This window comes from Dendropsophus ebraccatus, chromosome 15, assembly GCF_027789765.1.
Source record: "Dendropsophus ebraccatus isolate aDenEbr1 chromosome 15, aDenEbr1.pat, whole genome shotgun sequence".
Taxonomy (NCBI): Eukaryota; Metazoa; Chordata; class Amphibia; order Anura; family Hylidae; genus Dendropsophus; species Dendropsophus ebraccatus.
This window is the reverse complement of record NC_091468.1, coordinates 34,726,486-34,743,177: the sequence shown is the minus strand read 5'-3', so window position 1 is coordinate 34,743,177 and position 16,692 is coordinate 34,726,486. Positions and strand designations below refer to the sequence as shown.

The window sequence follows — 16,692 nt, the reverse complement described above, 5'->3', positions numbered from 1 at the left end:
CAAGCCTGAGCCTGGAATTCATCATGGTATATGATGTATAAAACGTCAAAACAGATTGATCACCTATCCACACGATAGGTCATCAATCACTGATTTACAGGTGTAGACACCCGCCACCTACCTCTATCAGCTGTTCAGCGCTTGCACTACACTGTGAGCATCCGGGAAGCCGTTGGCTCCATTCACTCATCAATCTGTTTTACCTGGAAAACTTGTTTAGAGTGCCAATTCTTGTCAGTAATTAGAACATTCCGCGACCTTTTTAGAGGTTTTCCAGCCTCTAAGAATTAGTAATGTCTTAAAATATTTTGGGGAAAATCCTTATAAATCTGTGGCCAGGTACAATGAATTGCTTTCCCTCGCTCTTTAGAGTTCTGAATGTTTGCCGGCATTGGGTGGAGCACCATTTCTATGACTTTGAACGAGATGCCGATCTGTTAGTGCGACTTGAAGAGTTTATTGGAACAGTCAGAGGTATATTCTTTACGCTTACTCTGATCCTATATATTGTTTATGCCTCAATTGAGTCGACAGACTGAAGATTGGTTTTACATCCTCATTTTATTTTTGATTTTATATTTTCAGGAAAAGCCATGAAAAAATGGGTTGAATCAATTACAAAGATTATTCAGCGTAAAAAGCAAGCGCAAGCCAATGGACCTAGCCACAATATAACTTTTGAAAGCTTACCGCCTTCTATAGAATGGCACATTAGTCGGCCGGGACAGATAGACACCTTTGACTTACTTACATTACATCCCATAGAGATAGCTCGGCAGCTGACCTTGCTGGAGTCTGATTTATATAGGTAAGTTTTATGTGTTCATAGTGTTACATTACATGGGTTCACTGTGGGTTAGGGCCCAATCCTATCTGTAAACAAGCTCTACTCTATCAGCACTCGTTTACATCCCTTTTGTCTAAATGGGCTGCAGGAGGATTGACAGCAGTGGAAGAGACACTATGTATTCTATTTGGTGTGCATATATATATATATATATATATATATATATATATATATATATGTCTTATGATGTGCTGAGGCTTCCATTGGTGGTTGGGTTGTTTAGGGTGTATTCTATTTCACTGAAGGTCCTTTTACACAGGCTGATTATTGGCAAGGGGTGTCAGCAATCAGCCGAGAAGCAGGAAAATGCTGAACCTTGGCTGATCGCAACTTTTGTGTTGTCCTGAAATTTATCGCTTTCAGACACACATCTCCCTGTGTAAAGTGGACATGCAGCCGACACCAATACATTTAAATGGCCGTACGAACAATAAAGTGATCATTCGCATGGCCTGGCAGCAAGATTGAGCCGCCTTAAGGTACTGTAAACGATCACTGATCAGCACTTGTTTCCTTCCGTAAAAGGCCTCATATTGACCCATCTAAAGTAGAGATGTCAAACTCAGGCCCTCCAGCTGTTACAAAACTACAAGTCCCATCATGCCTAGACAGCCAAAGCTAAAGCTTTGGCTGTCCAGGCCTGATGGGAATTGTAGTTTTAAAACAGCTTGAGGGCCTGAGTTTGACAAATCTGGTCTTAAAGAGCCTTAACGGTAGTATAACAGACTGCTGCCCGAAGCAATGGCTGATCAAGTAGATTGACACTTGTTTTAAGAACAAGTCCCATGAAACTAACAAATGACAGGCAGGGGGTGCGGGAAATTAATAAAGAAAATTTACTTACCAGACCAAATGCCTACTTAGCAATTCCTTACCAATATCCAACAGCAGCCACTGTCCTGCAGCTCCTGTAGCTGACTGATGGCTTACCCACTCAGCCAATCAGTTACTGGGGCGGGGCACTGCTGCAGTCACTGACTGGCTGAGTGGGCAATCCATCAGCCGATCTGTCACATTGCAGCTGAAGGAGCTGGGGGGAACCAGACCAAAAATGATTTCCGGCGGCTAAATAATTATTAGTTAGTTTCATAGGACTTCTCCTTTAAGGAGTCTGTTACACTGCTCTGTTATCATGCAGTTTTTCCCTTATTCATCAGCCGACACGTCCCCTGTCACAGGGAGATGTTCAGACAATAAACAATAGTTCTAAAATGTTAAGAAAAAAGTTGCCATCAGCTGGTGAACAAGAGTTTTCTAGATTGTCCAGAGATTGCTGGGACTAATAAACTGGGAAATGTAGATCTGTTCAGCCATAGTCACTCTGTATAATGTGGCCCAAAGTATTATCAGTGATTAGATACATTAAAGGGGTTATCCAGTGATACAAAAACATGGCCACTTTCTTTCAGAGACAACACGACTCTCGTCTCCAGTTTAGGTGCGGTTTGCAATTAAAGGGACAGTGTCACATTTTTGGAAATTTTTTAATGAAAAGTAATAAGATCAAATAAGTGTGTTGGATTTTTTTTTTTTTTTTTTTAACTTAGTGCTTGATTATTTTTAATAAAATTTACTCCTGCACAGGGGGCTGCCATGTTTATAGTGTCTGTGTGTGACGTCATTTCACGGCACACACACAGACGCTATACGGCACCTCCAGATCATTAGAGTGAACCGACGGAGTCGGTTCCGTCGCTGTGTACTGCACATGCGCATAGACATGCGCAGTACACAGCTGAAGTACATGGGGTGGGTGGCGGCGCCATTTTCTTGAAGTCCCGGCACGGGCGGCACGGGAACCAGGGAGGAGAGAGAGACAGGAGATCTGTGTGTGCAGCGCTCTCTCTGCACCACCCCCCACCCCCCGCCGGAGTGGGAGAAAGTAAATAAACTTTTGCTTTGGGTGCCGGGACACTGCTATCACCCAGCAATGTCCTGGCACCAGTCACCGCAGCTCTCTCCTTTTCCCCAGCAGCATGCTGCGGGGGGATGGAGAGAGTCAGGCTGATCGCTGGAGGAGCAGGGCACAGTAGCTGCATGCTGTCCCCCCTGCGGCTGCCGGACCCGGGTGCGGCAGCATCACGATGGTGATGGGGGTGACATTGGAGGATTGGAGGTGGATTTAACATTGGGGATCTAATCGGCGCAGAATAATCCTATTCAGACCTGAGAGGGATCCGGGCAGCTATCAGAGAACCGGGCCGGCGAGGAGTCAGGGTGCGCGCTCCGGGCTGTGACAGGAGTGGAATGCAAACCGGAAGATGGGGCAGCCCTGGCAGGGCCACCAGGTGGAAACAGCGGCGGCGGCGGCCGATGGATGCCGGGGCTGCCCCATCTTCCGGTTTGCATTCCACTCCTGTTACAGCCCGGAGCGCGCACCCCGACTCCTCGCCGGCCCGGTTCTCTGACAGCTGCCCGGATCCCTCAGGTCTGAATAGGATTATTCTGCGCCGATTAAACCCCCAATGTTAAATCCACCCCTCATCTCCTCACCTCCAATGTCACCCCCATCATCCCCTCCTCTGTCATTCCCATCATACCCTCACCTCCTCTGTCACCCCCATCATCCCCTCACCTCCTCTGTCACTCCCATCATCCCCTCCTCTGTCACTCCCATCATCCCCTCACCTCCTCTATCACCCCCATCATCCCCTCTATCACCCCCATCATCCCCTCCTCTGTCACCCCCATCATCCCCTCCTCTGTCACCCCCATCATCCCCTCCTCTGTCACCCCCATCATCCCCTCCTCTGTCACCCCCATCATCCCCTCCTCTGTCACCCCCATCATACCCTCACCTCCTCTGTCACCCCATCATCCCCTCACCTCCTCTGTCACTCCCATCATCACCTCCTCTGTCACCCCCATCATCTTCTCCTCTCACCCCCATCATCTTCTCCTCTCTCCCCTTCACCTCCTCTCACCCCCACCACCTATGTTATAATAATAATGCATTTATTTGTATAGCGCACACAGATTCCGCAGCACTTTACATCTTTTTTTTTTTTTTTTTTTTTGCCAATTATTGCTCCCTGTCCCCTTTAGGGCTCACAATTCACCTATCTGTATGTTTTGGGTGTGGGAGGAAACCCACGCAAACACGGAGAGAACATACAAACTCTTTGCAGATGTTGCCCTTGGTGGGATTTGAACCCAGGACTCCAGCACTGCAAGGCTACAGTGCTAACCACTTGAGCCACCGTGCTACCCTGTTCTGGGGGGAACCAGCCTGCCTCTACCGTGCCTTCTCCCTGTGCCCCCCACTTTTTCCCGCCCCCTCTCTCTGCCCCCTGTCACTATATCCCGCCTACCTGTGAAATGTGTGACACAGCGGGAGATTAGAGATAGAGAGTACAGGCTATTGTTCTCTGGTGTCCGCAGTGTCACATGCTTCTTCTAGCTGTACTGCTGTGCAGACAACAACAAAATGGCGATGCCCAACAGTACACATAATATCACCTTTCCCCTCTTTGTTCTTTTGTGAAAAGAGGGGGGAGGTGATGATGTCACAGCAGCTGAGCAGGGACAGCCTCTTTTTTTTTCAGCATCCCTTTTTCAGGCTGCTTTTACCAGCAGTTTCCTGCTGGAGCTCCCCCTGGTGGCCATCACTGGGAAATATGAAAAATTAGATTGGTAATTTTTCATATTTACTGACATGTAAAAAAAAAATTAAAAACACATATAAATTAATAAAAAAAAATAACAAATTCAGTTTTAACACTTTCAAAATTTTTTTTTACTTGGCGACACATTCCCTTTAAGCTCCATTCACTTTAATGGAACTAAGCAGCCAAACCCCGCCCAAGCTTGAGACAAGTGGGGCTGTCTCTGGAAGAAAGTGGCCATGTTTTTGTATCGCTGGATAACCCCTTTAAGAATTTCAAAACCACCTTGACAGAGCCCAGGCTCTATTCAACAGAAGCCATGATGGTGCTGGATCAATAAAATGAGGCCAGGACCAGTGGCACCCAACACTCACCATTGACATATAGTGGGGTCTGTCTGGTTCTTTCTCGGAGCGTTAAGAACAGTATGCTGATCTTCTCTTGTCAAATCTGACTGGACTGTCAACAAAGATTCCCAATGAAGCCTCTGCCTTTAGTATGAACTCAGCCGTAGTGATTGTTCTGTATGGTAAGTGGGAGCTGAGTGCAGGATAGAAGAGAGATTATCCAAGACTGATTCATTGCATTCTAGAATGATAACCTGAGAATTGTATTCAATGACGGCTGGCACTGGTCTTGGCAGTGTCGAGGAACAATACATTTCCATAGACTTTTTAATTTCATCTGCCTTTTAGTTCTGATTGTGGAATTCTTGCTTTCTCTGACACTAGTATGAGAAGTTCTATATGTTTGTTCCATCACTTGTCTGCATTAGGTTTTTGGAGTCGTCTGAGTTCTGTATTGTGACTACAGTTCTCTTTAATCAGACTCCGGTAATAGAGCCCCATAGAGCAGAAGTTTTCCTCAACCTCTAAGTTTACTTATTATGGCCCTTCTATAAATACTTCAAGGGAAGGTAGTAACAAACGCTATACTATAAACTTTACAGCACAGGGCGATCGCTGATGTAAGCTTTGTTTATGGAAAAAGATTACAACCTCTTGCCATAAGTAAACTATACAGTAAGACGTCTGTATTTCTCTTAAAGGAAATCCAAAAATACATTGCTTTCCAGAGACTTTTTCCTACCGTGCTTTGACAATAGATCTTTAAAAAAAAAATTTCCCTCTTTGTAGGGCTGTTCAGTCTTCTGAGCTTGTCGGAAGTGTATGGACTAAAGAAGATAAAGAAATTAACTCTCCCAACCTCTTAAAAATGATTCGGCACACGACCAATCTCACCTTGTGGTTTGAAAAGTAAGTATTCCAGAGCTTTTATCTGATCTCACTACTGCACAGGATAGTGTGGCATCAGCCGAGGCCTCCGCTGCTTGTGTATGTTGCACATTTCAGCATATAAATTAAAGGGGTATCTGTCAGGATTGAAGGTAAGTGTCTGACTGCTGGGACCTCTGACAATCTCAGGAACAGGTCTCTCAAAGCTCCTGTCTAACTTGAGTGGCAGTTCTCATACTCCATTGCCGCTCCATTCATTGTCTTTAAGAGTGCTTGAGCCATGGTTGAGTTTACACATTTCAGTTCACATGGTGGCTTTGGCACTACTATTCTTGAGTGGGTCCCTGTAGTCAGTCACTTTGGATATGCGATTACTGTTTATCGTAAGCAAAACCCCTTTAAATGGAGGTTGATAACTTGATGTGAACATATCCCTACAGCCAATTTGTGTCATATTTCTGTAGCCAACACACTTGAAGAGGTTGTCTCATGGGGACCTTTTGCACTTAAAGGAGAAGTCTGGCCAAAAATTTTATTAAAGTATTGTAATGCCCCCCAAAAGTTATACAAATCACCAATATACACTTATTACAGGAAATGCACACAAAGTGCTTTTTTTCCAGCACTTCCTACTGCATCAAGGCTTCACTTCCTGGAGAAAATGGTGATGTCATGACCCCGACCAGAGCTGTGCGGGCTGTGGATGCTGGAGAGGATGATGGCAGAGGGATGCTCAGTGTCCCTCCAGTGCCCTGTTTCCCTCAGTGTCCCCCTGCCATCATCCTCTCCAGCAGCCACAGCCCGCACAGCTCTGGGAGTCGGGTCGTGACATCACCATTTTATTCATGAAGTGAAGCCTTGATGCAGTAGTAAGTGCAGGGAAAAAAGCTATTTATGTACATTTTCCATAATAAGTGTACAGTATATTGGTGATTTGTATAACTTTTCGGGGGCAATACAATCCTTTAATAAAAATGCTCGTAGGAATTCTCCTTTAAAGGCTGCCCTGGGTTCTGTTGATTGACTTTAGAAATCTATGGCTGACACCACCAGGAGTAGCAGCTGCCAGCCATACACCCACTACAGGAGGATACACAACGCTCATTCAGATGACTGTCCATCTTAAATGTGGGCAGGCCAAGTCCACTAGAACTAAAACCTTTAGGTAGCCATTTTTGCTCATACAGAAGAAGAAATCTCAAACAGGGCTGGCTGTCTCTGCGTTGTCCTTTTGACCTTTCCCACTTAGACAGTCCCTTTATTTCTATTATATTAGGTGGTACATATGATTTGAAATAGGTTTAATCATTTTTATAAGGCTGGGTTTACACAAGCATATTGGTAAATGTCTGAAATACAATCATAGGCTATGTTCCCACACAGTATTTCTGCTCAGTATTTTGCAACAAAAAAACAGGAGTGGCTAGAAAACACAGAAAGGCTATGTTTACACATTGGTGAAATTGAGCGGATGGCCGCCATTTAATGTGAAATAATAACCATTATTTGCTATTAAATAATGGCCATCCATTCAATTTTCGTGTGTGAACATAGCCTTTCTGTGTTTTCTAGCCACTCCTGTTTTTTTTTTTGCAAAATACTGAGCAAAAATACTGTGTGGGAACATTGCCATAATACAGATGAGATTGTATCGGTATGTCATCAGTGTTTTCAGTGTTGCTTTAGTATTGCATCAGCCTTTCTGTACAGTAAATCCTGATGGGCTGTCTTAAATTACTAAAAACTGATGCAGTACACATGAAATACTGATGCAATATGTATCAAATACAGAACCTATAGGCTTGCATCCATCTTGGAATGAAAGCCTTTGGACACAGAAGACATTTCATGAACTTTCCTAATGTACACACACTAAACTGATGCAGAGATGCAAAGTGAACCCGGTCAGCATTATCTCTGCTTCATCTACCCTGCTGATATGTCCCTATAGTGCATGGGGCACTGAGGATGAAGGTAATCTTCTTACCTTCATCTTAATAACTAGTTCAGTGATGTTGGCAGTTTATCTCCTATGCTAACAAGGAGTTTTGGTGCTGCCACCCCCAGTGCACCAATGTGGGCCGCCCCCTCTAATGAATATTGGCAGAGCGGGCTGGCCGGGGTGGATTGGTGCACTAAGGGCAGTAGCCCTGCCCTCAGTGTGGCACAACTCTTCATTACCACAGGGGTAGGAAATCTTTGGATAAGTGAGGTAAATTAATTTTGAGAGACAGAGACCTTGTTTGATAAATATATATGTCCATTAGAACTTGAGTATAAATACTTACCACTTTGTAAAACCCAAAGAAAAAAAGAAAACTATTTAAGATGTCTAATGGACGTCACACTTGTTTTTATCCAAAGCTATGAAAAGGATGGACATTGTGTGGTAGATGTGTTTTGCACTTATTATTAGTTCTGATGGTGATTGTAGGTGACCTTTTTATAGAAATACATACATTTCCCTATTTGACGCTAGTGCTGACTGTTTACCTACTTTTACTGTTCTGGAAAATAAAGTTATTTGTAAAGTAACCGCTTTACTTTACTTTCCATTGTGTGTCAAGCTGTGTGCTTCCTTTAAGTGTGTGGCGTACCTTCATGGAGCATTGCCAACACTTAGCCAGCATAATGCTCCTGTTTTCGTCGCCCGTCTTCTGAGGTTAAGAGGAACTTTTAAATCACCTACTTGGGGAAAACTGTTTACATCTTGTTAATACCTGGAAGTTCAATGGCTTTGGCACCTTATTACTGGTCTGGCTTCCTGCGGTCCTCATATCCTCTTGGGTTATTGTTGTAGTATGTTGTATATGAATAAATTTAGATTTGGATTGTTTTTCTAATATTGAGTCTGTTGTTGCTGCGGTTAGTGTTCTCCTGGGTCTCTCGTGCCATTGACTTTCCAAGGATTTGTCAACAGCTTTCTAGCAAAATAAACACTTGCTATAGGGCAGTAAATCTCCACTGCTGGAGTAGGGTTAAAGGGTTTCTTAGAAGGGGGGGCACACTCTCTTTTTGTGTTTAGTAGATTATCGTGGAGGCAGTCATCTTGCCACAGCTGTTTTTAAAGTGAATGTACCCTTACGATTACTGATATATTTTTGTTTAGTTTTTTATTTACTACCTTGATAGCACCGGCATGGTGATCCGAGTGGTGTGGTCCTTTTTTTTTTTTTTTTTTAAACGCCTCTCAGTTACAGTGCTCTACGCTGTTTTCTTCTTGTGCATTGGCCCAGCTCTATACCCTCCCCTGCGCCTAGTGCAGACTGCGTCCGCTACAGATTGGAGATTCTTTATTCATTATTTGTCTGTGATTTTATAACGATCTTACATTTATGCTTCCCCCCCCCCCCTCCATTGCCTTTCAGATGTATTGTAGAAACAGAAAACCTTGAGGAGCGTGTGGTGGTCGTGAGTCGTATCATTGAAATCCTCCAGGTTTTTCAAGAGCTAAACAATTTTAATGGAGTACTTGAAGTTGTAAGTGCCATGAACTCCTCTCCAATTTACAGGCTTGATAACACCTTTGAGGTGAGTGCACATTGTGATCAGCAGTATGACTTCTGTATAGCAGTAGCAGTATAAATTCTTACCTTACCAGATACCTGTTTTAGTGTAGAATAGCAGCCACCAACATCTGTGTACTGCAGGGCTTCTCATACCCTGGTCCCTGCTCACCCCTGACAGTGCCCCCTATTGAATATATATAAATGCATTAGAATTCACAATACACTGCTGGATGTGTGCGCTGCAGGGCGAGCGGTGACCGGGGCTTAAGCAGCCCTGCAGTCCTTGATAAAGACATTGTGCCAGCTCTAACTGCGATATAAAAGTATATTACAAAGTAAAGATTTATTACAAAATGATATAACTTTGTCAGAGAAATACATTCCCCTCTTTGAAAGACATTTTTCATGTACGATTTATCTACATACAATGTTTAGTTGCGTCCTGTATTGTGGTATATAGGGTCGCTCTCCAACCTCTTTTCTTTATTAATCACTTGTTACATTCAGTGTGTAGGTTAAGCGTTTTATTGATATGTGTATACTTTACTTTATATGTCTGTATAGCAAGTTCCTAGTCGTCAGAGGAAGATTCTAGAAGAGGCTCATGAATTGAGTGAAGACCACCAAAAGAAATATTTGGCTAAACTCAGGTCAATTAATCCACCATGCGTGCCTTTCTGCGGTGAGTGTCTCTACCGTCATAACTGTAGGAACCTGATACCCATGCTCCCTTATTATAGCCATGTATGATTCCATTTGAAATGCTGGCGCAACAGGACAGCTACTCATGACCCTGTTGGACGTTATTTATATTGTCTTCTTTTGTGTGTATAGGGAGAGATCTAACAGTCAAGCGCAGGGCTTGTCAGCTGTCGGCATGTAGAGAAACTGCTAATCTCTGATTAGAGACTTAAAGGGGTTGTCCGAAATCAGAAAAACATAGCTACTTTCTTCCAGAAACAGCACCACACCTGTCCTCAGGTTGTGCATGGTGTTGCAGCTTAGTTCTATTGAAATAATTGGAGCTTGTTTCTAACTCTCCATACATTACACGGTTGCTGTTTTTGGAGGAAGCAGCTATATTTCTCTAATCTTGGATAACCCCTTTAGAACCCATTATGTACCTGGTGTGTCGTGGCGTCCTTAAGCAGGTACAGAGAGGTCCTTCAGCAGCCTCAAGCAATTGAACGTAGATAAAATTTATCAATGCAGTACCTATGTAATGCATTGATCTCTATGAGCAATCATAGTATTGCTCATAGAAGTCCCCTGGGGGACTACAAATATATATTTAAAAAAAAAAATTTTTTTTTTTGTTTTTTTTTTTAAATGTCATGCCAAATTAAAAGTTCAAATCTGCCCCCTTTTCACCAGATGAGGAATTGCCCAAACTATTAAATAATTATTATCGTATTCCTGATTTCGTACGGTATGGTGTAAGCACAAAAAAAGTGCAAACCTGCAGATTTTGGAAAAAAAAGGAATAAAACTGATCAGAAAGACACATATGCGCAAGTCAGGCACTGATAAGGAGTACAGATCATGGTGCAATAAATGATGTCTCAAATGGCCCAAAAAGTAAATTTTAAAGACACATTTTTTAAAAGGTTTACATTGTTTTAAGCGTAAAGCGAGGAGCATAAATAAAATGTCAGTTTTACCACAGGACGAACAGCGTAAAGACAAAAAAAACTGAAATGAAAAAAGTGACACCTGTTTTGAAAGATTTTTTTTTTCTCTCTGGTCTTTCACAAAATAAGGGCTTATGTGGGTTTTGTAGGTGAAAAAATGCAAGCGCTATGGCCTTTTAAACACAAGGAGGAAAAAACAAGTGCAAGAAAATTGTCTGTGTCTCTAAAGTGATACTGTTACCCCCTTTACTCTCGCTTTATTTCATCGGTTAACAGTGTCACCTAACAGCTGGGCCCCATCTCCTGGCTGGGGAGAGGGCCCACCTACCATGAAGCTCCGCCCAGGTGACACTGTCTGTTGATGAAATGAAGTGATTTTAGAACAAAAAAAAGACACAGACAAGTTTTCTACAGTTGTATATCAAATGTGCAGCATCTAAGCTTGTGGATGGTGCAGAGAATCGCACAAAGAGTAAGGGGGTGACAATATTACTTTAAGGGGTTAAAGCTTATTTTTATTTCTTCTTCAGGAATTTATTTGACCAACATTTTAAAAACAGAAGAAGGCAATCCTGATTTTCTCAAAAGACACGGGAAAGAACTGGTGAATTTTAGCAAACGGAGGAAAGTGGCTGAGATCACAGGGGAAATACAGCAGTACCAGAATCAGCCATATTGTTTACAAGTAGAGGCTGACATCCGGGTAAGTATACACATGGCAGACCCTGCGTATCTTGGTTCTCATTGCCCAGCAACGGTGGAGGTATACCACACAGTTTTCATTATGTGGATAATGACTGGTTTCCAGAAGAGCTTTGCCATTCACTAATAAAAACAAGTAAATAATAAAAATGTATTTAATTTCAGAGATTTTTTGAAAATCTGAATCCAATGGGTAACATCGCGGAAAAGGAGTTTGAGGATTATCTTTTTAAGAAGTCATTGGAAATTGAGCCAAGAAATGCAAAGACTCTGCCACGATTTGTAAGTAGCTGGTGATAGTTTAGTATGGTCTCTATGGGTAAAAGTCTACGGATATTATTTGGAAATTATTATCACTTTCATGTTGTCTTAAAGCAAATTTACCACTAGGTAAATTTTTTTTACAATAATAGATTGGCGCTGGCATGCCAGTGCTGCAGTCTATTTTTGAACTGCTGCCTGGTTTCCGTGCGTCGCGCCGGTCTGTTCCCAAGCACTGGCCCAGCAAGAAGCACTGGAGGGGCCCGCCAGCTCCCAGTGTGATGATTTCTCCTCCCCCTGTGATGCAGCGCCATTGATTCTAATGGAGCCGTGTCACAGAGGGGAGGGGTTTCGTCGCACTGGGAGCTGGTGGGCCCCCCCAGTGCTTCATGCCCAGCTGGGAATAGACCGGCGCCGGTTAAAAAAAAAAAAAGAGGACCGCAGCCCTGGCATTCCTGCGCCAGTGTTGGTCTATTCATGTAAAAAAAACAAAGTGATGTACCTAGTGGTACATTCACTTTAACCATGAGTCTTCTGGGTGGTCCCTCTTGGCTTATTCTGCCCCACCAGCTTTCCCTATACCCATACAGGGAGTGATCTGTCAATCAATACTGGTAGTGAGGGGAGAGGCTGCTGTGGAGCACCCTGGTGACTTATGGTTCAGGCAGCATGAAAGTGATGTCAGGCAAGTATGGTTCTGGGGGTTCATAAATCGCACCCCACTTTTACAGAGAGAGAAAGAGACATTCTTCATAGAAAGTAATGGCACCCCATAAATATCCAATGGGATTTCTGGCTGCCCAGTTCACGTTACAGGTAGTGGCTGCACACTCAGCAGTCTGACTAGGAGGTTTTTCCAAGGAGAGAGCTCAGTGGTTCAGACTCCCTTTTAGCTGTTTGTTCCATCCTGCATGTTTTCGCATTTAAAACGATTTTATTTTTTTTCCTTAGCAAAAAAAGTACGCTTATCCCCTCAAGTCACCTGGTGTGCGACCGTCAAACCCAAGACCAGGTACCATGAGACACCCCACTCCTTTACAGCAGGAACCTAGGAAAATCAGCTACAGTCGTATCCCTGAGAGCGAAACAGAAAGTACAGCATCTGCCCCAAATTCTCCCAGGACGCCCCTGACACCTCCTCCGCCTTCTGCAGCATCCAGCACCACTGATGTCTGCAGTGTCTTTGACTCAGACCCTTCAAGCCCCTTTCATTCACGTAGGTTCCATATTTCTGCATTAGTTTGCTTTGTTTGTTTTTTTAGTGGTTACTTAATGGCAAACAAGTGTTTTAAAGGGGTTATCTAGGATGAGGAAAACATAACCGCTTTCTTTCAGGGACAACACCACTCTTGTCCTCAGTTTGGGTGTGGGTTTTTCAGCTCAGTTCCATTGAAGTGAATGGATCTAAATTGTAATACCACAGACAACCTGGGACAGGGGTGGTGCTCTTTTTACAAGAAAGTAGCTGTTCTATTTCTAATCCTTTAAATTACAGTTTTACTAAACAATGTGTGCCTATTTTAGTTCATATAATACGCACGTAAGCAGCGCTTTCAATGTGAGCAGTTGGGTGCACGTACATGCAAAGTTTTTAATAAAGACCTATTGAAAAAAAAAATCTTGGACCAAAATGCAATAAGAAATGCATTATGAAGTGTTTATAGCCTTTGCTGCACTATTAAAGGTTCTTTATCATGTACATATATTAGTTTTATCTATTACATTCTGTACTTTCCAGAACTGATAAGCTACATGTACTGCCACCTGGTGGTCAGATATCATTAGGCCTCACTGATTTATAGTCACAGTTCTAAACCGTTCAGTGCATTGAACCTTTTGTTGGAATCCTTTTCAGGTTCTGCGTCGGTATCTTCAATTAATTTCCCTAAGAACTATGATGAAATGCAAGTTCCTCCACCTGTTCCTCCGCGCAGACGACCAGAATCTGCTCCAACAGAGTCATCCCCCTCTAAGGTAAAATAATAAATGCCATTGTTTTTTGTTTTTTTTTAATCTTTACGTTAGGGCTGGGCAATATGACAAAAAAATTAAATCTTGGGGGTTTTTTTGTTATTAAATTTTCTCCATTTTTTTTTATTTTTATTTTTTTTAATAATGATGATGGTTGTAGTAGTAGAGGTGTTTTGGATGAGGAGTGTTGCAATAGAAGAGGTATGGTAGATGTGAGTAGCAGTAGTGAGAATAGTAGTAGCAATAGTAGTGGTAGTAGTAGTGGGATTAATAGCAGCAGCAATAGTAGGAGCAGTAGTAAAAGTAGTGTGAGTAGTATTTGGAGTAATAGTAGTATTGGGAGTAGTAGTTGTATTGGGAGTAGTAGTAGTTGGTTGGTAGGCGTGGGGGGGCAGGCCTTCTTGACGGTCTTCTCCCGCTCTGTGGTGATAGCCATAGGCCAGGACTCCCTAGAGCTGCATCCAACTTCTTCAGCCACCGCTAAATAAATGCCAAAAAATTGGATTCATCTCTAGTGACTAGTTATAGACCCTGGCGCATGGTGTATGTGATACAGTTTAATGTCATGATTGTGCAGTTTGTAAGGGGAAAACACAATTTTTATGGGGCTTTTTTGGAACATACCTACATGTCATAATAGACTTGTTTCCTCTCTATTCTAGATCATGTCTAAACATGCAGACAGCCCTCCAGCAATCCCTCCTAGGCAACCCACAAAAGTATACTCTCCACGGTATCCTATGTCTGAACGCTCTTCAGTTTCTGAAGGACCTGAAAGCCCCCCACTTTTACCACCTCGAGAACCTGTGCGCACCCCAGATGTCTTCTCCAGCTCTCCTCTACATCTTCAGCCTCCTCCACTAGGACGAAAAAGTGAACACGCTACCACTTTCTTTCCTTACAGCCCATCACCGTTCACCCCACCTCCACCACAGACTCCCTCCCCCCTTGGACCAAGAAGACATCTGCCTTCTCCCCCCTTAATAGTGCAAGATCTGGAACTGCCTCCGATGACTGGGCCCCCTGTGCCACCCAGACAAAGCACTTCTCAGCCTATCCCAAAGCTCCCACCAAAAACTTATAAAAGGGAGCCCCCACATCCATCCATTCACAGAGATGGACCCCCATTGTTGGAAAATGCCAATTCTTTGTAATACAGATAGTGTATTGTAAACACTAAAAACTCTTGCGTCTTCAAATGAAACGAACGATAAAACGTAATGGCTGAGAATGCCATGACTGTCCGTGGGATTAAACAACAAAGGGACATTCTTGTCTCGCTGCTGTTCCTCCCGGATGCATATTGCACCAGTACAAAGAGACTGTTGGTCGGGCAGGAGAACGTCTATGGCAAACCATGAAAGGTTGACTGACACATAGCAAGCGTGGGAATCGTGAGCATTGTGGCCACATCATGTCAATGAAATACAAACTAGAATATTATGCACTTTTTTATATATATATATATATATATATATATATATATATATATATATATATATATATAAATCTATCTAAACAGGGATGTTTATATCCTACATAAATTCTCTTTTGCTTCGTGCCTCTGCTTTAAACTTCTTTTATAAATCACAAGAAGCTTTGTGATGACTATCTGTGGTACCCAACTTTATAAAAGTAAAGTATAGCGCTGTATTGCCCATTCAGTTTACAAAATGTTCCATGCATTCTTTTGGTACCTGCCTCACCAAAGAGGTACTTTTTTATTTTTATTTTAATTTCTTTTAACTTTTTTATATATAAAAAAGTCAATTATGGAGCCAGTTAAAAAATAAGGACTTTTTTTTTTAGCTGGAAAGAATGTGTAATTATTGCCTTCAACCAGGGGAAACAGTCTTATCATTAAAGCAGTAGCAAAGCTATGTGTGACATCTGCTTGTGGTATATGTGCTCCTTAGTGTGGCTTCTTTTTGTGTAGTTGTCTAGTCGTAGTCAAGATGTTTCTGTTCATGCCGTCTTGGATCAGTGAAGTCACCCGAACGGGGTCATGCTTATGGCCATTATCTCTTTCACTCCCATCTCAGCCAGACATTGGTTTAGCAGGCTGTCACTTCAGAGACTGGTTCAGATGTGCCAGTGACGACTGTGGTGAGCAGGGAATAAGCAGGTAGACACCAGGGAGCGTGGAGAGGTAGGTAGTAGCTTTATTACTTTTTGTATACAGCAAGTGCTGCACGGACATCGCTAACAATATATATATACAGACCTTGCTGCATGATCATCGAGCCATCTAATGGGCTTTGTAAGCCCAATCTAGCAGATCAACGCTTGCTCACATTAAAAAAACAGCCCTAAGAATGCTTTCTCAAATTGTGAATAGATTTTTATCAGTTAAAATGCAAAGTGAATGTTCAGAAAAGAAATCCAAATTGCATCGATACTTGGTGTAACAGCGGATTTGGCCATGAATCTAAGGTACAGGGGTCAAACTCAGGACCTTCAGCTGTTGCAAAACTACAATTCCCATCATGCCTGGACAGCCAAAGCTTTAGCTTTCGTTGTCAAGGCATGATGGGAATTGTAGTTTTGTTACAGTTAGAGGGCTTGAGTTTTGACATCTATGATCTAAGGTGTACGGGGCTCTTCCAAACAACCACTGACAGATAATGTTAGTGGTAATAAGGGTAGGGCCTGATGGAAAATCACCACCTGACCCTTTTTTGGGGAGAGATAACCAGCAGGGAGAGCTCTCTGGACACAGTATAACCCTCCACTCTCGGCCATTAATGGGTCTCCAACCAACATGCCATTCCTCACTGTATAGTGTTTATTTCTTTCCATTACACGAGTGCCCATTGCCGCTGAGCATAAGAAAATAATTAAGGCTTACCATGTAGGAGCTGATATTTGTGAAGGAACTCGGCAGGGAGATTGTTCCATACATCTCTTGGAGACTAACCCCAGATTAGTGGA

The 16,692-nt window shown here is 42.9% G+C and overlaps 1 protein-coding gene across 1 annotated transcript in view; it reads left to right on the top strand.

The window, feature by feature from the left end:
• The window catches only part of SOS1 (SOS Ras/Rac guanine nucleotide exchange factor 1), an 86,343-nt gene extending 70,702 nt beyond the window's left edge, over positions 1-15,641 (top strand). The window contains exons 13-22 of the mRNA XM_069955213.1: positions 371-474; positions 586-808; positions 5,589-5,708; positions 9,056-9,218; positions 9,761-9,878; positions 11,358-11,530; positions 11,695-11,811; positions 12,742-13,006; positions 13,646-13,764; positions 14,424-15,641. Of these exons, the coding sequence (XP_069811314.1) occupies positions 371-474; positions 586-808; positions 5,589-5,708; positions 9,056-9,218; positions 9,761-9,878; positions 11,358-11,530; positions 11,695-11,811; positions 12,742-13,006; positions 13,646-13,764; positions 14,424-14,915 (1,894 nt within the window). The 3' untranslated portion in view covers positions 14,916-15,641. The remainder of the gene's footprint in view (positions 1-370; positions 475-585; positions 809-5,588; positions 5,709-9,055; positions 9,219-9,760; positions 9,879-11,357; positions 11,531-11,694; positions 11,812-12,741; positions 13,007-13,645; positions 13,765-14,423) is intronic.
• The last annotated feature ends 1,051 nt before the right edge of the window (positions 15,642-16,692 follow it).